The 26,133-nt window shown below is 35.7% G+C and overlaps 1 protein-coding gene across 5 annotated transcripts in view; it reads left to right on the forward strand.

Moving 5' to 3' along the window:
• Positions 1-26,133, forward strand: part of pax3b (paired box 3b) — an 89,367-nt gene that overhangs the window by 56,349 nt on the left and 6,885 nt on the right. For 3 of the 5 annotated variants that reach the window (XM_072572786.1, XM_072572788.1, XM_072572787.1), the window contains exons 6-7: positions 291-456; positions 4,979-5,193. In XM_072572786.1, the coding sequence (XP_072428887.1) occupies positions 291-456; positions 4,979-5,193 (381 nt within the window). Of the gene's footprint in view, positions 1-269; positions 457-4,978; positions 5,194-7,845; positions 8,058-26,133 lie in introns of those variants that run through there. The other 2 variants (XM_072572789.1, XM_072572790.1) reach the window with 2 other exon arrangements.

A 26,133-nucleotide genomic window follows, 5' to 3' on the forward strand; every position in this document is an offset into this window, starting at 1 on the left:
ATGCACTATCAATAACGATACAAATACATTTTTGAATCATTTAGAGTACCTTGCATTATACCATGCTAATTTTCAATAGTCCCAATTAAGTAAATATAATTCATAATTTCAAGATCTTATTGCAAAATTTCACTGCTTATCTATTGGGATTTTTGTGCATGAGCTATGCATTAGTTTGTTCTCTCTCATTTATTTTCATTTTATTATGCATACTTTAATTATTGTGGTAATTGTACTAAAAATAAATTCAATTCAAACTGTCCTGGAAGTGATCCTGTTTAATTTATTAGGTTTGGTTCAGCAATCGTCGAGCTCGTTGGAGAAAACAAGCAGGAGCCAATCAACTATTGGCATTTAATCATTTGATTCCTGGAGGATTCCCACCTACAGCAATGCCAGCGCTGTCTCCTTATCAGCTGTCTGATGCCAGTTATCCTCCTACATCCATACCACAGGGTAAAACACATCCTCATATTTTAAACCACGTGAACATTTGGTGTCTGTTAGAATGGTCAATTAACAGCAACTGTCTATTCACTCAGAGTAAAGGAAGAAACTTTAAAAGAAACACAGAATTTATCATTTTTGCTGCTTACATTAGAATGGTAGACAAAAAGAAAAGAAAAATAGTACATTTTCAATGGTTACACCATTTCATATGATATTTCTGTCAGTTGCAGTCTGTGTTTCTCTCGGTTGGAAGAATAAAGACAGTGGTAGAAACTTTCCTTGAGAAAAAGTATTGAATGCTCATTACACAGTGGGCCACCTGTTTTACTCCCAGCCTAATAGTCTAATCCATTGTCCTCAGCAGAATTAAATATCAAGTGACGCACATAATAAACAGCTGATTTTATAATGCCCGCCTAATTCTATTACCCCCAAGACACATTTTTTCTCATACTATTTAAATACTGGATGTCTATGATTCTGGTGATACAGTGGCTATTCTGCAAATTTATCGAAGAATATCTCAAGCGTTTTTAAAATTGTGGAGAGATTGAATCGAGTTTAAATGATTATTAATTTGTTTTTGATCCCCAGTAATACAAAGTTTTTTCCATTTGTCTTGATCTTTGTGCCCAAGAGGCTTCTCTGCATGGTTCCCAAAGGCAGTTTGAAGTTTCTACTGCAGTCATTTTTTCCAGATGTTTCATGGCATTGAAATAACTTTTAGTTATGCTAAATAGCTATCAAGCGACTTTAATGTGTACATTTAAGAAAACATTTTTGGATAACTTTTTGTACTCTAGATGTTGGCATTAGGAAATGGAACACTTGCCATTTTGGGACCCAGTGTCACTGTTAAACTCATTTTATAGTGGCCCACAATAATGGAAGATTGCCTCGGCACACCATGTATAACAAAATCAAAAATGTTTGTTTTCAAAGAATGCTAAGCATTTCATTATGACACAGTTAATAGAGAAAACTTTTCCACTCATAGATGCCTTACTAAATTGCACACCGACTGCTCTCATGTTAACTTTTCCATTTTACATAAGGAATGAAAGATGGGATGAGATTATTCTTTGGCTGTACTGTAAATTCGGTGAAAATGAATTGACAGCCTGTTTTACACTATGCTCAATTTTCTCTTCTATTGAAGTTGTTCATTCTGAACTACCACCAAAGATCTATTTCATACCTGAGATGTTGAATTTGATTCAAATTACTTCGATGGATTTACATTCAGTCAGGACTGAGTTCAGAGAGGCCAAATACATTTGTACGGAACACTTGCAACCAGCAGACATTTGAACCTTTCATCTTAGTTGTGTGAACAGGTTTTTAAATCAGGTCTCAGAAGGAAAAGAACAGAGCTAACACTTTAGAGTAGGGGGTCCCCAACCTATAGCCTGTGGGCCACCAGAATATTTCTTATAGCCTGATGTCTGCTGCACTGGTAGATACATTTACAACTCATTCATAGAGTTCCCATATTTAATACTTACCATCCATAATTAAAATGCATAATTAATAATTGAAGAAAAGAACCTTACATGAGAAGGATCATAAACTAAGTAACAATGATGTAAAGAGAACTTTTTAAAAAATATATGGTATTTGTGTTTTATTTAATCTGAATGTTCAAATATATATAAGTATGAGTGGAAAGGTTTGCAAGGGATTCCTCCTCCAATCAGAGGTCATACAGTCATAGAGATGTACAACACGGAAACAGACCCTTCAATCTAACTTGTCAACGCCGACCAGATACCCCAACCCAATCCATTCCCAACTGCCAGCACCTGGCCCCTATCCCTCGAAACTCTTCCTATTCTTTTACCCATCCAGATGCCGTTTAAATGTTGCAATTGTACCAGCCTCCACCACTTCCTCTGGCAGCTCATTCCATACACGTATCACTCTCTGAGTGAAAAAGTTGCTTTTTGGTCTCTTTTATATCTTTCCCATCTCACCCTATGCCCTCTAGTTCTGGACTCCCCCACCCCAGGGAAAATACTTTTGTCTATTTATCCTATTCGTGCCCCTCATGATTTTGTAAACGTCTATAAGGTCACCCCTCAGCCTCTGACGCTCCAGGGAAAACAGCCCTAGCCTATTCAACTTCTCCCTGTAACTCAACTCCTCCAACTCTGCCAATATCCTTGTAAATCTTTTCTGAACACTTTCAAATTTCACAACATCTTTCCGATAGGAAGATTAGAATTGCATGCAATATTCTAACAATTGCCGAACCAATGTCCTGTATAGCTGCAACATGACCTCCCGATTCCTGTACTCAATACTCTGACCAGTAAAGGAAAGCATACCAAACGCCTTCTTCACTATCCTATCTACCTGTGACTCCTCTTTCAAGGAGCTATGAACCTGCACTCCAAAGTCTCTTTGTTCAGCAACACTTCCTCGGACCTTACCATTAAGTGTATAAGTTCTGCTAAGATTTACTTTCCCAAAATGCAGCACCTCACATTTATTTAAATTAAACACCATCTGCCAATTCTCAGTCCATTGACCCATCTGATCAAGATCCTATTGTAATCTGAGGTAACCTTCTTCGCTGCCTACTACACCTCCAATTTTGCTGTCATCAGCAAACTTACTAACTATACCTCTTATGCTCACATCCCTTTCACTCTTATGTGTGCTGCTGCAGTAGGGGAACCTATTAGCTGAAAACATGGGGTGGTGGGGGTGGGGGGAGGGGGAGCAGAATCCAGCCTGTGATTGGAGGAGCAGTGACTAATTCAAACAATTGCAGCAACCTCTATCTTTCTGAAACTTCTCCCCCACCTTTCCACACCGAGAAAAGAAACACTGCAAGTTTTTCACAATTTCCATCTACACTATGCAAAAAGGTTGACCATCCCTATGTTAAAGGAATGGATATTAAGCTACTCAAGAATGCACCATGGTGGAAAGTAGCAAAATTGTCCTCCAAATTTACAAAATTTCCAAGTAGGCATGGAACTTAGACTTGATTTAATCTCTATGTAAGGGAATAGGTTTTGAATAGTCAAAAATCTTGCTTTTTGAAACTTTCCAATACCTACACTCTTTATGCAAATACAAAATGACCTGGGGATGACAAGCAAGTCATACATTTCTCAGTGCAAGTGAAGTTCAATGTTATTCTGTCACTAGCTACATATTTAGTTGTGTGAAAATACAACATTTAACTACATGTTTATTGTGCTCAATACCATTTATACAGTATGGTGTATTTTATCCAGCAGTACTGTATATAACACAAAACTACCCAGCTATCCTCATGTAAATCACACTAAGGCAACTTTTTACATAACTTTAATTGGTGTTGACATGAAATGCAATTGCTATTGTAACAAAAAATAGAATGAAATTGTCTTTTTAAAGGCCACGTCTTTCCAAAAAAGCATTTGGCAATCAGTTTGCTCAAAAAAGGAAGAAAAAGCATAAAAATATGCAGATCATTCGGCTTACAATATGGATCGTTGCTTGATGAAAGATGAATTGTAGATTTGGGAATGGAAAAGAATGGTAGACTATTAGATAGGGGGCTTGTTAAAATATTAAGGGGCCAAAATGTGATGGTTCCCCACTGCCAGGCTTTATTACCTATGGTGGAACCAGAGGCATAGTGGCTCACCACTTACTGGAGCTATCTAGTGAATGTAAATAATCAGTGACCTAAGGGGCCACCTGAAAATTTCCAGAGGTGAAGGGGCCACATTACGTGGGGAGTTGCATAGAGGCAGTTTCCTTGCGGGATCTGGGGAGAGTGGGGAGATGGAAATCAGAGCCAGTGGTTCCATGACCCTGGAGGAGCCTGTCAACAGGGCAGACCACCTCGGTGAACCATTGAGAAGACCCTTCTCATCATTGAGACCTAGTACCTGGCCCTGACAGTGAAAGAAAGAAAGAGTCCACTCCAGTGAGGACTCCTCAAAATATTCTTGACAATGGTGATCTCTCTCACTGGCACCGGACGATTGCTGCTGCTGTCCTGCTGCCCAGCTACATATGGTCCCAAAATTACAATGTAATGTGCTCAGAGAAAATCCAGGCCAGCGTGTCCAATGCATTTTACTTCAGTTTCTCACATGTTAAAGTCAATCACTAGAAAGTTGGAAGGCTCCTAATCAGGTACATTAATATGTACCTGATTCTCTGACATGTGTTCCTGTCTGGTGATGCACTGTGTCAACATTATGACCCAAGATAATTTGCCTCTGAATCATTATGTTCACCATACAACACATGCTAGAGACAAAATGGTACATTTTGATGTAATTTACATAACTTCAGCCTGCATTTACAAACAAGTCCCTTTTTTTTTCTGAAGACCTTGCAATATTAAACTGTAATATTTTGAAGTATAAAATAAAAGCATTGATGAATGTGAAAAATTGTCAAAAATAATTTAACTCTTAACAGTGACATGAGATATCACCTTTGGACCTAGTTTAGTCATTCCTTAAGAAACGAAAAAGATGCAGCACTAATGATACAATAAATGTTATTGTGCTTTCAGCAATCTCAGATCCAAGCAACACAGTTCACAGGCCACAGCCTCTGCCTCCAACATCAGTTCACCAGAGCAGCCTCCCTTCGACTCCAGACAGCAGTTCTGCTTATTGCTTATCCACCAGCAGGCATGGATTTTCAGGGTACACAGACAGCTTTGTGTCTCCTGCAGGGTCTGCCAATCCCATGAATCCAACGGTTAGCAACGGCCTCTCACCTCAGGTCAGTTTTGTGATTCAAAACAGGGTGTCTACTGTATCTGTGAACCAAATAGTTTACTACCCAAGGCAAAACTAAAGAAGCATTTCTGGACTTAAATCATTACAAAAATCTGTCTGTGCAGCTCATGTGACTGCTGGTTTGTAGCTATTCATTGTTCAAACTAATCTTTCAGACACTTAATTTTCCCAACGCTTCATGCGACAAACATTTGCTGCATCTATCATCTTTAAGAGTATTGGAAAATAAAATAAGATCACAAAGTGAAAAGTTATAGAGAAAATGAAGCAAAAATTATTGACGACATTTACAAAGACACATTTGAAATGAAGCTGAAACCATTTCCAATGTGAAATTCAATGAAAATTTTGAAGTTACTGTAACAACCTAATTTATAAATGTTCATTATCTTTCAATTCACTAATTTATACTTTTTTTTAAGTTGGTTTAATGCACGTTTTAATTTTTTTCTGCTATCATGCCTAATAGGTATATTTTATCATATTGTCTGCATTATAATCTAGACACTTACTGATATCAATGAAATACAGCATATTGTGTTTAAAATATGACTCAGTTATGTCACTTCATGTATTGTAAATCTACAAACTGAACAAAGAATTTCAAAGGGGAATTTTTAAAGAGAGAAGTACCTCAAAACGAAGTGATGTGTTACTATAACAAGCTCTTTCGATGTGTGATTGAAGTGAATCCATATGATTATTAGCCACTTTATTTGCTGAAAGTGGTTCAGGAAATGATATTAGGTGCATAAATGGGAACTGTCAGCATCAACTTGCCCTTTGATTAAAATGTATGCTTTATCTTTCAATGCTTTGTTAAGCAATTTTAATATATTAATATCATAATGTTACTACCCTGCAGAAGATTCACATTGCTATCAGAGGATCAGTAAATTATCCTCAGATAGAATAATTGCAGATAGCATTGGGAGAGCCTTAAAGTTTTTAAATGTATGACCAGCTGGTGGAAAGTTGACATTATTATTTTATTAAAATATACTGTCTCCATTTGTTAGCATAAGTTGGACACAGGTGTCATCTGATATGTACACCAGTTAATTTTTAATATTGGTCACAAGGGACTGGAACCTATAATTAAAAGTGAGTCATTTCAAAGTGACGATATGGATTGTTAAAGGTATGATTTTCTTGAAAATCTTGCTATAAATTGAAGAACAGAAGGAAGCACAGAATGATATAAATGAAAAGTGAAAAGACAATTATAGTCAATTACACACCAATCATTGGCTACTGCTACTGCCTGAACAGTAAGGGACATTTTAATAGGCAGAAAATTAGATTCTAATGGCACAAAGGGTGGCCAAAATGACTCCTTGCATCTGTGGCTTTTTATTCTTTATTTAATGTGCAGTCGCATCGTGAAATGTTGTTTCTGCTTTCTGCAGCACACTGATAACTCACAGATCCAACAGTTCAGAGTATTGTAAAACTATAAAGATGGAATAAGCAAATTTCCCCTTTGGGCAAATAGGAACCTTCTTGGTTTCTGTGCACATTGAGCACACAATTAATTGACACCCTATTTTCCTTTTCCACAAGAAATTGATTAAGGATATAGCAGTATCAAACAGATTGCTTTTGGAATGGAATGAGAAATTTTGTCTTGTATGTCAAATACTCAAATGCTGTTCATTGTTAGTTTTATTGTCATGAATGTTGTGTCCTCTGAGTATGAGAAATGTATCATTGAAATGGAGGTACATTGCACCGGCCAGTCTTAACTCTCTACATGTTTGTTAGTTTTGAATGGGTTAAAACTAGGCCCACAAGTTATATATAACTAAAATATAGGTCTAGCAGTGGGCTAGTCAGACTCTTAATCACATCTGTCATTCAATTAAACCATGGCTGATATGCCACATCCTCCTTATTTATTCATCTTTGTCTTATATTCCCTGATAATCATACCGAGCAAAGATCTAACTGATATTAAGTGTATGTCCTCTTATTCTGGTTTCCCCAACAAGAATAAAATATTATTGTTTTATCTGTCCTATCAAAGTCTTTAATCATATTTCACACCTCAATTAGATTACAACACATCTCCATCCCACATTTTCCATACTAAAAGAGATATAAACCAAGTTTATGCAGCATGTACTCATAAGTAAGCCCTTTACTATAACTCTGTAAAATTTGCATTGCACCCTTTCCATAGCTGATATACCCTTTTTGAGATTATGGACAGAAATGAATACAGTCCTCCAGATGTGTTCTTGCCAAGACTATAATGGTAGCTAATAACCACTTTGGTGCTTCAGCTCCTTTGAGAAAATGCACAAAATTGATGGAAAATGCTTGAGATAGTCCAGTCCTAACAGCTATTCTTTACTGTTTCTTTCACATGTTGTGCCTTGTTTAGCTCCCCCATAGGTTTAGATTTTTTGGGAATTGCAGGATGAGATACACATAACTGAGATCAGGAATCCAGCATATAAGTAATGTGGCAAGGCCAAAGTCAGGTGTGGTAGGGATATTGAATCATATAACACAGTAGAAAAAGATATAAATTTCAAATTTTAGAGAGTTTCTAGGTCTCCATTTCAATTATACCAATATGATTCTGGTAATTCCACAAGTCTTGTGAAACAAAGTCATCTTCTTTCAAAAGAGCTCCACGTAATCACAGATATCGCCAGTGAATTGGTTAAAAGAAACACTCCTGCAAACAAGCTGCTTTTTCGGTTCTTACTGATAAGAATGTTGAAGAGCATAAAACGAAAGAAGGCTTTTTGGCTTGTTGTCTTGCATTCAAGATCCAGGCACTTGAAGCGTATTTTTCTCTGACATTTTATTCACCATTCATCACAGCATCTGTGTCAAAGTCAATAAAGGTTAGTGCACTCTTATTTGGAGAATAAATAAATAAAGAATTAATTTGCAGTTCCACATCTGTAGATGTTATCAGCCGGTGTCTGCTTAAAGGTGACAGGCTGGAACTCTCTGATCTACTTTCATCTGTATAGCCTCTGAAGGAGAACCTTTGTTTTTATGACCCTGAGCTTCAGAACACAGGAAGGATGAGTTGAACTGGGATTGTTGTGTCATCACTGACTCATGGGACATATATTGTACATAAAATGTGTAATTGCAGTAGGCCTTATCCTTCACTTTTAATCTTCTATTTGCATATGCTAGTCATTTCTTTTCTCCCCCAAATTATGCTTTCTTGGAATGTAATTTGTAGAAACTGTTGAACAGTACTGTTGAAGAGATTTTGTCAAAAACCATGTATGCTTATTTCAGATCACTAAATTGTTATTTGATATTTTCAACACATCCCAATATTTCAGTTTTTTGAACAAAGGTCTTTTCACAAGATGTTGAAATACATCTACTTTTCAAAGTGAGTCTTTTACTTTTGAATAACTTTCCACAAACTGCATTTCCTCATTGATAGTAATATAGGAGTTGTTAAAATATATACACTGTAGTAATATCGCATAAGCCTTTGATCAGAATCCTCTTCTGGTATGTAATCCATCATGTTTAGTTTTATTACTGTATGGATTAAATGTCTTTTACTGTTTTGAAACCATGAAGGAATCTAGAATTTATGTCCATATTGGTGTGGGAACTAAGTGCCCTTTCACTTCTAAGCAATGATATTATAGGTAATAAGATCTAGTTCAACTCCATGTGATACACAGAGAATCATGGATACATAGGCATGAGTTACAAAGCACGCACAGTATCAAGGCATTTCGATCATGTCATAAACCACAAGACCAAAGCTGGAACAATTTATCTGGATAATCTGAAATATAAAGTTATGGTAATATCTTTATTTTGGGCCTTTTTAAAATATTTTAAAAACTGGTTAAAATATATGTTACTATATACTTATAATGAGCTCTAAAATCATTACTTCTGTTATAACACACAGCTTACGACTCTCAATATAAAAAGACAAAGTAAAATAACTTCTTTGTACTTCATCCCTGACTAACATACTTTTTGTGTAGCTTCCAAAGACAGCCTTATTGAGTGTCATGTGAAAGCAGTTTTTATGTGTGAAAGGTTAAGACTCTCAATGACTTCCCAGTCTTAGAGTCCCTGGAGTTTGTTGTTGATGGTCTGTTGCCTTCTGATCTGTTTTTTGAAAGAATGCATATATTCAACTTATTGTGACAAAAATATTACAACACATGATACCCAAATTACAATACTTGGTAGAAGAAGACTATATATTTGCTTTTGTAGTGAACCAGTTACAAATTATTCAGAATATACTTACAAACAAAATACAGCATGGAAAATCTCAGTAGCGTCTCTCTGAAAATAATACTAAAATTCTTACATCTGAATTCTATGCATCCAAAATATAATTTGAAGTGAAAGAAAACCAATCATTTCTTACTATTTCTTTTGACCAGATATCCTGCTTTATCCCCACAATAGGTGTTGCCAATCTTCAGAAACTGCCTTCTAATTGAGCTCAGAATGTGCCTATTTAGGCTACAGAGAATATCCACCTTGTCTACCCCTCCACCAGTTCCAGAAGTGTGCGTCATAATGCACCTGAACATATAGATTAAAAATACCTGCGTTGGGAATATCTCAGACTACCACTTTCAATATGATAATTTAAATACAACTCCACCTTATCAACTAAGTATTAAAATCATACTGGAGACTACATTGACTAGCATCATAGGAGACTGGCTGGCAATTAAATTACATCTGATGCATATCCTTACTGTAATGTAAAAGGACCTTATAATTGATTTTCGGAGACGAATAAACCCAATCTTAAAGATTTTTCAATGGGTCTCTTTTTTTTTAACTAGTACATCTCCTGATGGTGCAGCAAGTATTGAAAAATCCTATGGATCCTTTGTGCCACCGTGTTTTGAAACATAAATTTAGCTCTATAATTTTTGATTCTGTTGTTAAAAAATTGTTAATTCTGAAACATTTCAGATAATAACTTTGTCTATTTTATTCTGGCTGTCAATCAGTAACATGAAAGCAATGTTCTTTAAATATAAAAAAAATGATGGCAGCTTGAAGCTTCCAATGGTTAAGCAGGAGGAGGTATAAATTAGGTTTTTGACTACTTATGGTCTGAAATCAAACAGAAATTTTCTCAACAGGTAGGAAAAATAAAACTTAAACTCTGTTTTTGCAGGGTTATTGAATTTATCCTTTCCTGACTTATTCAGAACTTGTTTTGTACATTTTAATTCCAGGTTCAATATAGAGTTCTGATATTATTGACCAAATAATATCAGGCAACGGACAAATCCATTTTTTTTTCCCCTGCTGTTTGAGTGATTAGTTAATTGAAATATAAATGATCATTTTATGGAATTTGCTGTAACTTGTGTATCATTTGACCATGTGTCAGTGAATAAGGAAGAGATCCATTGATGTTTTAAAATAAAATGTCTGTCAGAAGCAAAATGCAGCACAGACTGAATTTGCACGAGTAATGAGCAAATTGCAAACTTTTGAAAATTTGTCCTATTTTTCAATTTTTTGCATCTGTTTCTGAATTTCTTAATGTTTCCTCTGCGCCTGCAAAAGCATTACTGTAATGGCAACTGCAAAAGCTTAAAGAATTTATATATAACATCAGTAACGCAATATAGATTTTTTCAGAAAATATAAGTAAGTCACACAAATGGTAATTTATTTTATTTGGTTCTGCAGAATTCTTGGCAAGTGATGTGTCATTTAATCTGATGGGATAACATAAATGGTCAGACTGAGGATGTAAAATAAGCAGTGGAACCAGGAGGCTAAATTTATTGACACACTCTGAAAGGGAGCACTGACCAGAGAATCAGTGGCATATATTGCAGCTCAAAAATCTTATCCAAAGGTGGGGACATTAAACTTACCTGACAAGCTAAAAGAGAGTAATCAACATAAAACATTTAACAATTGTTTTGGAGGTACACATAGCTAACTAGCTGAAGCCATTAGAAAAGTATGCGGCAGTCTTAAAAAGAAATCTTGAAATGCATTTCTGGAGGGTTGAGTTTAAAAGTCTGAGAAAGTGGCTTTGAACTTATTCAAAACAAGGTCTGATCTCCTTTCAGTACAGAAATCATGCAAAGTGCAGATCACTGTTAATTTTGTGGAAATCAGGTACAGCAAAGGAAAACAAAATTGACCCTTGGATTAGTCACTAGAGTTATCTGGTAAAGCTATGAAAAGAGGAAATGTGTACACCAGAGACCCTGGCTGAGACTTTCAACAGACCACAGAAAAATTAATTCCAAAAATATCTTGGTTGTAATCACACGATCCATTAAAAAATAACTAAGAAAGAATGACAAAGCAAGCAATTGATAATGTCTTGAAGGAACCCAGACAGAAAGCAGCATTATAAGAGGGAACCAGAAAGGCTTTATAAGTGGGAGATCATGCCTGACAAATCTGTTTGAGTTCTTTGAGGAGATAACAAATTCTGTGGATGGAGGAACACAGTGGATGTTGTTTAATCAGCTTGCAGCAAAGCTTTTGATACAGTGCCACATTGATGACTAGTCCATAAGGACACCCACAGAAAGTAAAGACTCTCTTGGGATATTTTTAACCCACCTCCAGAAACAACAAATGGACCAGTTTGGATCTGTTGCCTGTTTTGTATGCTGTCTGGTTTTACTTTCCACTGACTTTGGTGGAAGTAGTGAGATTATATAAGGTGAGGAAAGCAAGATAAAAGTCAAAGTATTGGAAGATATTACAGTTCCTTGAAGTGGGAGAACCTCACACCTATGGAAAATGCAGCTTTAGAAATGAATTGTTATATTTTTATCTATGATTTTGACCTGTCAAAGTTTACCCTGGCATTAGCAGCTTGTAAAGCAATAAAAATATGAAACCATCAGTGTTGGTGATTAATCCAGGGTGATGGAGAAACACACTCCTGTCAGAAATAGTAAATGAAAGGGTTAATTGCTTTTGACCATCAATGATCTAGCAGTAGCTTGACCCTCTTCTTGATGATGAATGGAGGGTTACTGACCCGCATGTGTTTCGCATTAAGGCCGAGCTTTGCTGTGACATCTTCAAGAGCATTTATCAGGATTCCACTGACAGCATGTTCTGTAAATGACAGAAAGCAAATGTGTAAGGGTCAGAAAGGAGTATGTCATCAGCTCCTGTGTAATACATTTCTGAATCTAAAAACTGTCAGTCGAGTTTGAAACAAGAATGTTAATTCGCTGCAAGAAAATATATTATGTATGAGAAAGATCTTATTTAGCCTGAAAATAATGAAATACAGTATAGCTTTTGCTAGCAATTTGATTCTTGAGATGATGCACCCCAGTGGAAGTAGATCGATTATTAATCTGTGAATAAAATATATTTTTTAATGCGGTGCAGTTTTCTGGTTCAGAGAAAAGAGAAATGAAATATAATCGTCCATCAGAAAATTTGATTCACTTAACATGGTCCGTGGTTTTCACAGATGGGCTTTGGTATTAAAGGGAGCATTTTTTCACTGACTCGACCAGTTCCAAGGACTTCTTATATGCTACCTAGCTGTGAGATATTTTACTGTTTATTCACATCAAATTACTCTTAACGGCTGAGATTTTAATGATGTCAGGAGCAATTTAATTCAACACTTCCTCACAGAATCTGTGTGGGCATTGCAATACTGTTTCATTTACTTCAAATTAGAACTTGATTTCACAAATTTTATGCTAACAGCCCTTTGTTTCTCTGTCACTATTAAAATGCTGCTCAGTCTCAACCCTGAATATTGTAAAATTGGCACCACTAGAAATGAATTATGTGATGATTGTAAGCCTTACTTAGATATATATCTGGACACCATATCTAAATATAAAAACGTACCTCAATCTTCCAAACTTCAAAATCTTTTCTGTAATTCACCAACATGCAAAATATTAGCAGTAGAAAGATAGCATTTTGTTAGAATTAAATAATAGTGATTAATTCTCAACACTTTGCAAATTAGCGTACAATTTCTCAAATAAATGTTTTTAATTTACTTGTTTAATACTGATTCTAATTGTAGATTTATAATTGCCAACATATAAAAAAGTTATGAAATTGGCTTCAATAGAAAAGATAATCAGGCAACATGTAAAATGTACTGAGAATGCAAAACAGGTGATTGAGAATTATCACCAAAGACCAATTTGACACTCTTCATTACTTCTGACAAATTCTCTGATTCATGATATTTTATAAGTACTAAATATTTTTGTTCCAAGCTATCAACCAAACACAAGATGTTATTTTTAAATGAGTTAAGCCAAGTGAACAGTGCAGAAGAAATGCTTTATGTGTTTTCAAGGGCAAGAACCAAAAATTTCCTTTTTTTTTCCCTTTAACTAAGTTTATAACAGGTACATCTATCTCTCATGCCTGCCTATTCAGATCAATGCCAACTTATTTACAATTGAACGATTTGAATTTTCTAGTTTTCAAATGTAAATGCAAGGGAATCTAACTTAGCTTGGAGAAAATGAGTGAGAATTTTCTATTTTTACTCTATTTATATGGAAAAAACTAATATATTTGTTATTGAAAATCAACTTTTTGGATCTATTGAATACCAGTACATTGCAACCTCTCCAATCCCAGAGGTTGTGTGATATTTCTTTCCCTGCTCTTTTAATCCATGCATTTTAACTGAGTTAGTGACTGTGCTAAAATAGCAGCTGGTATGTTTCAGAGGATTGCATAAAGTAGCCATGTCTCAGTATATTCCAGCATAGTTTAAGGGAAAAATTTTATAACATATTTGCTGCCCAGATTTAGAAAATGATCATCGATTCAAAATAAAGTTAATTTTTTTTCTCAAATAATGTTAATAGTTTTTAAAAAAGGCATGCAACTTGCTAAATTAAAGTCATATGCTGCTTTGTTATAGGTTTACTTATTACAATACAGTTAAAGCCAAGAGCAACATTGATAGAGCTGTTGCCTTATCTAGTTTCCTGTTTTTCAAAGATGAAAAATTGTCACTGACTACTAAGTAATCATTTCAATTTATAAGCAATAAAAACCGTTCTCAAGTCTGCACTAGATATTTCCAATCCACCAAAAAAACAAATACCTTGCAACCTTACTGAAAAATGAGATTTTATATAACCTTTTAATTATTTAACTCCACCAAACATTTCAATGAAGAAAATAAAATCTCAGCGAATAAAATCTTCCAATAATTAGAAATTTAAGTTGTTTGAATAAAATTAAAATGTTCTGCACCTGTTAGAAAGTATTGCTGTGATATTATAATATTCTTAAAATAATTCACATGTCTCTGGAGGATGTCCAAATTCGAGTTTTCATTTAAATCTACAATCATTTTGTTATAGTATTGAACTGTTACTGAGCCACTTATCATTGGCCAGTTGAATGACACAGATCTGATAGGCACATCGTATTCATGATTAATTTTAACATTTGGAGGCAAGTTGTGTAGTTGTTGATTACATTTTCCACGGAGTTGAAGTCATTCAAGGCAGGTTTGTTGATGATGTTTAACATAAGCTTTAAATGTTGGAAAATGTGTCAGAGCAATTGTTGCAGAGTGTGGTGACTTCAAACAAGATATTTGATTTTGATAGAAATTTCAACACAGAAAGAGGCCATTTGTTCCTTCATGTTCTGCCAGTTTGCCCTCTTCAACTAGCTCTCACTGTTCCAAGTCCATTATCCTTCTGTCTTATTCTATCCTTTCAAAATATTTACACAAATTACTTTTAAGTCATAAAAGACAGGTATTATGGGTAAAGTCCAAAAAGTGATGTTGGGTCAGGAATAACATAGGTTTAACCTGGTTGGAGGTGAGGGAGAATTATCTGTGCAACTGTGGAGTAAATAATTCCAATGTTCAGCGAGTCATTCAGTTGTGAATTTAACTTAATATAATTCCATTACTGACCAACTCATAGGTTTCCTGAACTAAGGACTAAGAAGTGAAACTGAAATTTTGGGAAGCCTTCAAACAGTAAAACCTACTATCCGTAGTTGTGCTTAGGAAAATGGCTACTGCATCAACAGTACTTCTGAAAGTGTGCTGCTTACATTTGACAGGTGTCTTAATTTCTTGGAAGTCAGTTCATTTGTCAAGGACTTCAAATCATTCAAATTACCAATTACCTGCTATCACCTTTCACATTGAGGTGACCATTAAGTAGTTGCACGTTATTTCACAGGGCAGTGGGGTTGGGTGCTCAGAGGCAGCTACAAGGAAACAGGACCTTCAACACAGAATCTAAAGGCAAAGCAAGATCTGTTTCAGAATGCATAAAACCAGATTCTTACTGCAGGTTAATGGTGGCATCTCCAGTTTCCTGGAACAAAACCAGTTTCCTGATGGACAAGGTGAGAAATTGGCTGCCATGATGGTCATCACCAGAGGATCACACATACCCTCAGTTTTTGACTTTCTCCAAAGCTTTGTGGTCCCTTCTCCTCCAAGTAACAGCTTGTGTAGATGGAGGGAAGAACAATATTAGTGGAGTGTGACTGTGAGGCAGATGTAGCTGAGCATGACGTGAGTGTTAGCTGCTCAGACGAGAATATAAAGGGATACCTAGAAAAAGAAGAATGAGTGTATCTGCTAGAAGCACTAGATTTGATGAGTACTGTGCAAGGGATTGTTGGAAAAAAAATATGAGTATGGAGCTTAGCAGCTAAAAAAAAGTGTTACTTTACTCATCTTTCAAACCCTTCCAAGGTCCTGCATTCTCTTAGTGCCTTGTCTTCAGGTTGGAAGGACCACAATTGCACTGCTTATTTCCATAGCTGCTTTCATTCTTACCTGTTTGGTTGGACAGGCTTGCTCTTTCCAACCCTGTCAAACATGTGCTAACGTCAATTCCTCAGACTCTGCAGCAGGAACTCTAGGTAAGAGTGAAAGACAGGATTGTGGACTTCCTAGATCTCTTTTTGTTGCAGACAGAAATGATCTGTTCTCTTTAGTGCCAGTGAAGTATTTTTGTCCATAAGAGGTATTTGTTTCTTTACTCTGAGTGTGAATGCCAAATTAATTATTTAAAGCAGTAAGCTTTTACAAGTTTAAAACAGCAAAAGTTATTTATTTATCTCATACTTATTCTGAAAATAGTGCAACATTTTCCTTACTAATTTCGCACATCATCTTTCATGCACAAAGATTATACACAGATATAAGTAATTATTATTGTTATAACTATTTTAACTCTTTCATGTCAGGCCTCTGGCTTCACAGATAAGGTTGAAGTTTGAAAGTTGAAATGTGGGTCTTGTAAAGTGAAAGATTCTCAGCAGTCTGTGAAGTCTCTTGTCAGGTATGTAGCAGGTTTGTTCTCAGGTGAAGTCTAAATTGGAACAGACTGAGGAGTTCTTCTCTCTGATAGGATCTCCCACAATGAAACTAATGTTAGTAATTACCTTGACTGCTTTGATGACTTGCAACTCATTGAAACGTTTTTCTGGTGGATCTCTATCTATAAAGAGTCCTTGCTGTATTCAAAAGTGGGCAGAAAACATGGTGGTCTCATCATTTTACAAATTCAAAGTCCTTTTTCAAATAAGTCATTGTAATATCGATTCTACATCCTATGATGTTGTTTAACACTTAAAGAATTTGAGATATTCAATGTCTTTGTGTTTAATCAATGCATTCAATTTAATGATTTGGAGGTGCTGGTGTTGGACTAGGGTGGACAAGGTCAGAAATCACGTGGCACCAGATTATAGGCCAACAGGTTTATTTGAAATCACAAACTTTCAGAGTGCAGCCTCTCAGTCACCACCTGTTGGATTATAACCTGGTGTTGTATGACTTCTGACCTTCAATTTAATGAGTATATTCTTTAGATTGGTTTCAGGTACATAATTGATTCATATTAGTCTAGAACATATATTTTGTTCTCTTTGGAGACTGGTTTAATTGAGTTATTGGTCAACTGGCCATCATTTGGAGATTTTTGAGTCCAGTTTGAAAGATAAAATCACCGAATATTTCATGCCCAAGGAATTAAAATGTCATTTAACCATTCTGACCTATCATGGATACCTTTAACTATAGAAAATAGTTTTTGACAGATTTAGTGAGTCACCCTAATTTTGTTGTCTGGTTGAGACACCCTGAAATAGAATGCTAAGCTGTGGTTGAGTTAGGGAGCCATGCCAAAGCAGACGCAGCAGTACAAACTGGCTCCTAGCTCACAACTGAGCCCTGGCCCTTTATGTATGGGTTTGTTTCAATCAAATATGACATACTGGGTTGAAATTTCCTCCCTGGTGTGGCATGGATAATGGCAAAAAAAAAAGGAAAAAATCCAGTGTGATTGAAACATTTATTCTCACTGGGAAAAATGCTCCTGATGCCCCTCAAGCCCGTGAATGGTGAACTCAGATTCTTACTGTAGAGTGTTTAACACCTTATTTCCATGCACTTGCATCTCATTAAAATCCCAGCTTGCCTTGTTTATGTGCCACTTCCATTTCCCTTCTTCATCACAGAGAAACTATGATGCAAATTTCTGATTCTCCAAAAGCTTGTGCCATCAATGACTACTTCAGAACAACATTCTCCTCTACCTTTTGAAATTGGCAACCCCACCTAACCATATCATGCTTGTTCTCGGACGAACTCAGACACAACTTCACCCCTTCAACATTATACTTCAGAGCTCAGGGACACTTACAACATGAGAGCTTCTGTCAGGTCCCTTTCCATAGCTCTCAGAAACATAACTGTTCATTTGGAGGCTGCCAGTCTCTGTATACTTTTCATTGCTTTCTTAGCACCAATTACTGACTTCAGGATGGACTCAGAGGCTGCCAGGCTCTGTGTGGCTAGCATTTTTTCTTACCAAATGTTCAGTTACAGGCAGCCAGTTTCTGTGGAGGCAGGCAGCTTGTGACAGTGGGCGGCTCTGAACAGTCAATGTATCAGTCAGATAGAGGGTATTGCTCTGTGGCTCCATGCTACATGAGCATCAAACCTGCCAGCAGTTTATGTGGCAAAAAACATTGGCATGTGCTTCAAGCGAATGGAGGTATGACCAAGTCAAGCAAGTGTAGGGTGAACAGGCACTAAAGTCAGTCATGGGGTGCTGGCAAAGTCAATTACAGGACTTGTCAGATTGCGTCCAGTCAGGCACTTTGTGCCACTGGAATTTGGGGATCTATGTCCTTGTCAATCCTAGACTTTTTGCCATGGTCAGCTTGCTGCACTACAAAGTGTTCCTTTTCACGCTCACAACACTGATTTGGGCCACAATCTATGTCCAGGTTGGCAGGGTTGAGGTGTGACCTTCTGCAGTGATCAGCTGGTCAGAGGACTGCCCTCCTCTCCAGCAGCACCTCTAAATCCCTGTCCATGAAGTAGGGGAGTAGGCCTCCTTTTCCTCTGAAACGTGGGTTTGGCGTCTACGGTCAAGCACCGCAGCATAAGAACCAGTCCCTGGCTTATGCATCTAAAATGATATGCAGTTGGGCTTTAACTGTGGGGTCAGAGGCTTGAAAGCTGGAGGATCCCTGAACCGATGAGTGTTTCTGCACAAATCCCTGAAAGAGCCACCCAATAGCCTAGCTGTATAACTAATGAGGTGAAGAGTGGAAGATTAGGTGAAAAAAGTCACTTTGAGCGATGGCAGCCCATGTGCCATAAATTTCTCTCAATTAAACACTTTAACTGGAAAATGGGAAAATTCTATCCACTGTCTCTGCCTGATAGTGTGCGATAAAACGTTCCATGCTCTATTAACATTCTTTGTGAAAAAATAGTACTTTTAACTTCTGTCTTCATGCTTCAAGGAAGCATCCAGCCTGTACTCATTTATGAATTAACCAGCTAGTTAAAACTGTCAGTTAGTAAGTCATTGTTGACATTTTTCAAACAGTTTATTATTTTGAAAACCTTGAATGAATTCCCTTGGAAGTTCACTATTCTAGTGAAAATAGATCTTTACTCTTTGTATCTGTCCCCATAAATATAGTTTCTCATTCCTGGTCTACTTTTTATAAATTATTGCTGTAACCTTTCCATTGCTCTTATAGTCTTCCTATATGCTGGGGTCCCCATAAATGAAAGCAGTATACCAACTATGGTTAAATTAAATTTTGTGAAAATTCAATATAATTTTATGCTTTTATGTTAACTGCTCCTACATATAAAACCTAGAAGATCATTAGCCTTTTTTAATAATCTGTTTATGTTTGCATTACTGTCTTTAAATTTCAGCACTCATGTATTTTTCTGTTCTTCCTCTATGTTAAAAATGTCATTTTAAATACACTTCCTTCCACTATACTGTTTCCCTAAATGTATTGTTAAAGATTACATTGCATTGAAATGGATCTGTTGTTTCTCTGGCCAGTTTGCTAATTTGTACTTATTCTCCTGTATTTTCCTCACAATTTGCCACACTGTTACGTTGATGTAAATCACAAACTTTAATATCATTTCTCCTTTTTCCAATTCATTTATATAAATGGAAAACAGAGAGATTCTATTGCAGAGCCCTGAGGCATAGACCTACCAGTCCAACTTAAAAGTCAATATTCCCCTAATCTCTTGTTTCTTTTCCCAATGGCTACAGTCTCTATATTATGATTTACCTTAATTTTGACACCAAGTATCTTATGTTATGTTTTAAGTGGTGTTTAGTTCTTAGTGTCTCCATGTTGAATATAACCGGTGTAGAAAAGCTCCCGTACAACATACAGAATCGCTCTCATTTTCATTGCATGAGCACATTACCTGCTGCTATCATCTGTATTAACATCTAGAAGTCGATCCGTGACCACATCCTTCCTTCTTTCATGCATGATATAGTGATTAGGGTAACAATCTTGTATTCCAAGACTGTCTCTCTATTTTGGCCAAAAACTTGTATTATTTCAGCCTATCATGATAACTAAAATCTAATTTGTTCAAACATCCATATCTGTTTTAGTTATTTATCAATACACCATATTTACCAATCAGACAATTTGTTTTATACTAAATAAAAACCCTATGATGCAGAAGACAAAACTAATGATTAATTAGCTATTTAAATTAAGAATGTATTTCGGAACTATAAAGGATGGAAAATAAAATCCAATGTGTAATATACATTTTTTTAAGATTATTGAGTATGAACATTAGTTTTCAAATTTTTACTTATGTAATTCTATTTCATGATGAACTGGAAATGATTGTCTACAATGATCTATATTTCATGCTAACTACCTTTCTCTTTAGCTTTATTTGATGTAGGGTTGACACATATCCCGTTTATTTGTATAGATGTATTTTGACTTATTCCAAACAGGTACACATCCAAGCTATGTAACAACCATAATGGATATATTAGAAATGTAAAATAATACAATGCTTAAAAAAACCCTTTTCCTGCTATGTTGTACAGTCATTGTTCATTGTGATTTCTAAATATGAAAATATTATGGAAGTTGAAGATTGAGACCATATGAGCAGAAGACAGCAAAATATTTAAATGTCACTGATAAGAAAATGGAAAATCCTTTAATTTTCTAGGAACACAATTTGATGCACTGGTACACCATCAGATTCATAAATTCTAAATTTGAAGTCACAGAGCAAATTACATTTCATTCTTTAGATTTACACAGGTCTCAAGCCCTTAGAAGTTCTGTTACAAATTGGAGACAAAATAATGTGGCATCAGGTACTTAAAAAAATCCACAAAGACTTAAAATTTGATAAAATCACAGACTGTAAAGAACTGTATGCATGTGAGTCTATAGTAAATATACCTAAGGTGGTGTTAACATCAAAAGTATTTTACTGTTCTGTCAGAGATGATGAGAATTATATATGGGGTCCAGTGATAATAGATCTGTGTCAGTCAACTGCACTTTAAGGTTGTATTTGTTGTACTGACTAAGATTCTTTAAGTTTCATATGGTAATCTTTGTTTGACTTACATAATTTGAAAGTGGACTTTTTTTTTCTAATTATTGACCTAGCCAGTAGCAGCTGGAATAAGTTTGCATAGATGATCAATTTTGTGAACCATGACGACAATATTAAAGTTCATGCGCTGGGAGCAGTTCGTGATGTTTTCAAGTTTGTTTGCTTATTTACTTTAAGCCAGCTGTAGGACCAGTTGAAAATATTGCCCAGGAAAAGAGAAACTGTATAATTCAGCTTTGGTGTTATCAGGCTTACAATGGTTTTAGGTCGATTGTACATTAGGAACAAGTTATAATGCTCATTGCAAGAACTGCATAGTTCAGTTTTCAGGTGTTTCCTCTTGTTATAATGCAGATTTGAACATAATTAAGTCAAACGTTTAAATGTAGTGCTTATACTGCTTTACCTTCTAGCATTCAGTGCGGATGTAGCATTAAGACCTCTGTGGTGAAACCTGCAGAAAGTGAACTTGATACAGTGAAGTTCTATTTAAAATGAAACAATTCCAGTCTTTCTTACTATTTAAATAAATTTGGAGATACATCTGGAATTACAACAAAATGATTATTTACAATAGTAGAGCTAAATCTCTGTTGTTAGCCAATAAAGTATCTCACAGATCAATAGAAACTAGTGCCTTTAATCTTATATAATCTTTACTCTCATTCAGTTTTATGCTATATGTTGAAGACATACTGTGGCTCCATATTTTTTCAATTTCAAACAATAATGTGTTCAGGGCGGTAAAGTTATGTTGCACTGTTCTACAGTGGTATAATAGAGGAAATACCATGAATATATGAACACATGCACAAATTTCTATGTGCTGGCTCTCATATCAGTAAAATTTCCAATGATTCAAAAAATTGACAAGATAGTGAACTTTAGATATGATGTTATAATGGGAAGCTAGTTGGTATCTTTTACAAGCATTTTTGAGTTAAAAGCATCTTTCACAAGCACAAATTAAAAGTAAAACTAAATACAACTGTAGATTGCTAGAATAATAGTACCTATCTGCATAGGTATGATCTATTGTGATTTAAATATAGTTAAAGCATTTACAGACACATTTTGTGAACATTCATTCCAGTTCATCCATAGGGAACTGGTTTCTTGGTCTATATGTGTGCTACATGCGGTGAATTTTAGTTTAAGCTTAGTATCTAAAATAGATATTGATTCAAAGTTGTAAAAGGCTGCAATCCTCGCAGATACTCCTGGATGGCAGTTATGTTATACTCAGAATTGCTGAGTCAGTTGATGAGCACCAATTAACAGTGGGCTAGCATGTAGGAGGCACAGCATCTCTGTGTGCTTTGTTTGATGCCAGACACTTTGCACATTGATAATTGGGCCATTTCCGAAAATCTGCAGGGAAAGCTGTGGCATATTGTTTCCAAGCACTGGTGTATTATTGGTTATTTTTGCTGATCTTAAAGTGAAGTTAGGTTGGAGAAAACCTGTAAATTTTGAGAGCCAATGTTCTAAGATGCTGTGATTTAGAACAATTGTGGAGTGATGTGAGCAGTGACCCACAATTAGACTAGCTCTTAACTGCTCATGAGATTGTTACTTATTAAGATAATCTCATCATGGTTTCATTTTTCAAATATTAAAAAGAATGGAGGCTCTCATCGTATTAACTTTTCTATTAGCATGCTAAAGTTCTCGATAAGTTACCGTTCTCAAAGTTTGTATATAATGATACTGTCTAGATCAATCTCATGTGGAGATGTTCATTGTAACTGAACCTGAATTGGTTACTGCCTTCAGTTTGTTAAGGGTCAGTAAGCAGTGTTCAGTTGCTTCCTGATTTGAAACGCTGTAGAGATTAATATAAACAATAGTTCTTTGGAAGCAAAACCCCTAGCATTTCTGTAGAAGATACATTCTGTGTGACAACTTAGATAAACTAATAGTTAACTCTAAGCTTTTCATAACAGCTAAAGTTCTGCCTGTATTTCTCTTGTACACTATTTACAGAACTTACTAAAAAGGAAGATTGGTTTTGTTAATGCTTTCTAGTGTCCAGCTCTTTGTACCCATGTCGCCACAGGTAAACAATAATGAAGGGGCTCAAATATGGCAAGAATTTTTTTAATATAAAAGGCAAAATATAAGTTATTTATGTCAGAAATATGATTACTTTTGCAACTGCAATATATGTTCAGAGTGCATTGACCAAAGGTCATCTCCACTCATAAATGTTCCATTTCATTATTTTCTCAGTGATATGACTTAACAAGTACGTAATACGTTTCCAGGATTTCAGTCAGAATGTTATATAAGATCATAGAAATGCTTGTGTTTTAAAAAAGATCTGTGGTTAAATTGCCATATAATTGAAAAGTAATGCAGTCTTTCAACTTTTGAGAAGGGTTTAGTATCATTCCCATTCATTATAATTTTCACTATGAATTTATGAATTCATCTCAGTGTTTAATACCAAGTTAAATTAATTTTTGTCGTCTTAGCTTTGTTCCCTGTGGACATTAATGTACGGAATAAAATGGTGCTTTTTTAGTAATCTCATCTGAGAGAGGCCAGAGGTTGAAAATGTTGGAAAGGTTCTTTTTCAGAGAGAACTGGTAATGACTGCACTGTTGATTGAATGCCAATTCACATAGATACTTATTTTGTCTGTACCCTGCCTCATAAGGCTTGCAAAATTCAAAACTAAAAATTGTCGATTCTCCAGAAAATTCATCTTTTACTCTTGGGCATTCCGAGAATCATCTGTTTATGGATGGAACAACCCTGGTACCACAGGCAGGGGGTGGATGCTATAGACTAGTCTTGCTTTCATTCAGTTCTTGCAGTATGATTTGCTGCAGACTAGTTCTGCCCTTCCTGTAACTCCATGCTTTAAGTGAGAAGGTCACATTGAAATACCTTAACTGACACACTGTGCCTTGAGGCTACTTTCTTTTTCTTGTTCTCAAAGAACCATGCAGAAATTACTAAAATCTAATTATTTTGCTGTTAATCAACTGCAGGTTGATTCCTGGAGCATTCTTATCAGCAGTAAACCACTCAAGGGCTGAAAACGTTACTCAACGGACATGCAGGGGTTTATCACAAACATTTGTAAAAAAAATTGATTTCACTGAATTTTTATGGTGAAATATTATTGGAAATCCATGTATGTGGTTAATTGGTTCCGTAATCAACATGTATTTGAAATGGCTATTATTGCTTGACGGTTAACCAGTGATAAGACTGCAGCAGTTGGACCACTATCTAAAACTCACAAAGAGTGCATTTAATCCTAATTTTATTTTATGATTGGATTGGATAAGATTCTGCTTGAAATCACAGATATGAATTTTCAAAATAATCCAAGTTAATCTTTCAGAAATAAAAGTCTTGTGACATCTCAACAAGTGAATCTTCCAAATGTATTCAAGCAAATCCAGACATAAGACATGTTATTCAGTTCCAGAACATTTAAAGTGATTTCTACCTCTCACATCCAAAAGGAGCTGCCTCAAACTCCACTGTAGCTTCACAGGATCCACCACCCTTCAGTATCGTCTCCAAATTGTCATTCTGTACTTGTGAACATAGACTGTGAATGCTAACATGTTTTAAACTTTTGATTACATCAGAGCTGAATTTCATCTTGTGCTATTTTGGTGGACACACCTTTTCCAAGTATATTCATGCAGCGCAGGAGTCAGGCAATGACTATCTCAACAGAGAATCTCATCTCCCCTTTTAACATTCAGTATTAGTGATATTGGCTAACCCCCCCAACCTCAACAATCTGAGGGTCATCATTGACCACCAACTTAACTGGATCTACTATATGTATACATGCAGTGGTTACAACAGCAGGTCAAAGGCTACGAATTTTGCAACAAGTGACTCACTTCCAGATTCCCATCACTCTCCAACTTCTACAAGACACAAGTTGGAAAGGTAATGAAGCAGTTTTTACTTGCAAGGACAATTGCATTTCCAACAGCACTCAATAAGCTTGGCACTATTTATGATAAAGCAGACAGTTTGAATGGTACCCCATCCATCATTTCAAACATTTCACTGAGTCTGCCATATCTGCCAAGTATGTCACCTACAAGATGCACAGCAGCAAATAACCAAGGCCACTGAGAAGAACATCATATGTGTGGGAACACCACTACTTCCAAGATTCCTATCATCTTACATACAATCGAAACTTGGAATTATATCACTATTCCTGCATTGTTGTTGAATCAAAATTCTGGAACTTGCTGTCAAACAAGATTTTGGGTAGCTTTACCACACCAAATGAGGTGGTTTAAGATGACAGCTCATCTCAATAAATGGAAATAAATCCTCATCTTCCTCCTATGCTCAAATCCCATGATTGAATATAAAGAATGGATCAATGAATAATGATAGTATCAAGGTACCAGGTTAAAATTTATTGGAATCCTGACCAGTCCTGCACCCCCTTCTATCCTGTCTATCTCATCTCACAGTAGATAATTATAGCGCATAGTTTCTCTGCTGAGATCTGTTAATAAAACAAACAGCAATGATCAAATCTGCAGGACTCAGTACTGTGCTGGGCAGTGCATTTATCTAATGAGCCTCGGGCAACACTAAAGCATCAACCACTAAAATAATTAAAATTTAAGAGTACTAAATCAACTTTAGGTGCTGCCATCCTATGTTATGAGTAAAATCCTCATTGAGCATTGAATTTCAACATATAAAGTCAACCACCATTGACTGCTAATTTGGCATCTAGACTCCAATGTGACACTTAAATATACAATCTTTCTCTGAACATCAAAGTTTTCAATTTATTTCTCTCATTTTAATCCCCTTCAAACTAAATATGGTTAATCCAATATCAAAACTGTGCCTAGAGGGAGTGGTGCAATTTAAAAGTTCAATCAATTTTGTCCAAATATGTAATTTTACTCAATATCCTTGTCACATTTGCTTTGATTGAGCAATTTGATTATACAAAGAGTTTGATTTAAAAAATAGTCTATAGTTCTCAAAAAGTCAAATGCACATATTTTGGTC

This window comes from Chiloscyllium punctatum, chromosome 6 (genome assembly GCF_047496795.1).
Source record: "Chiloscyllium punctatum isolate Juve2018m chromosome 6, sChiPun1.3, whole genome shotgun sequence".
Taxonomy (NCBI): domain Eukaryota; kingdom Metazoa; phylum Chordata; class Chondrichthyes; order Orectolobiformes; family Hemiscylliidae; genus Chiloscyllium; species Chiloscyllium punctatum.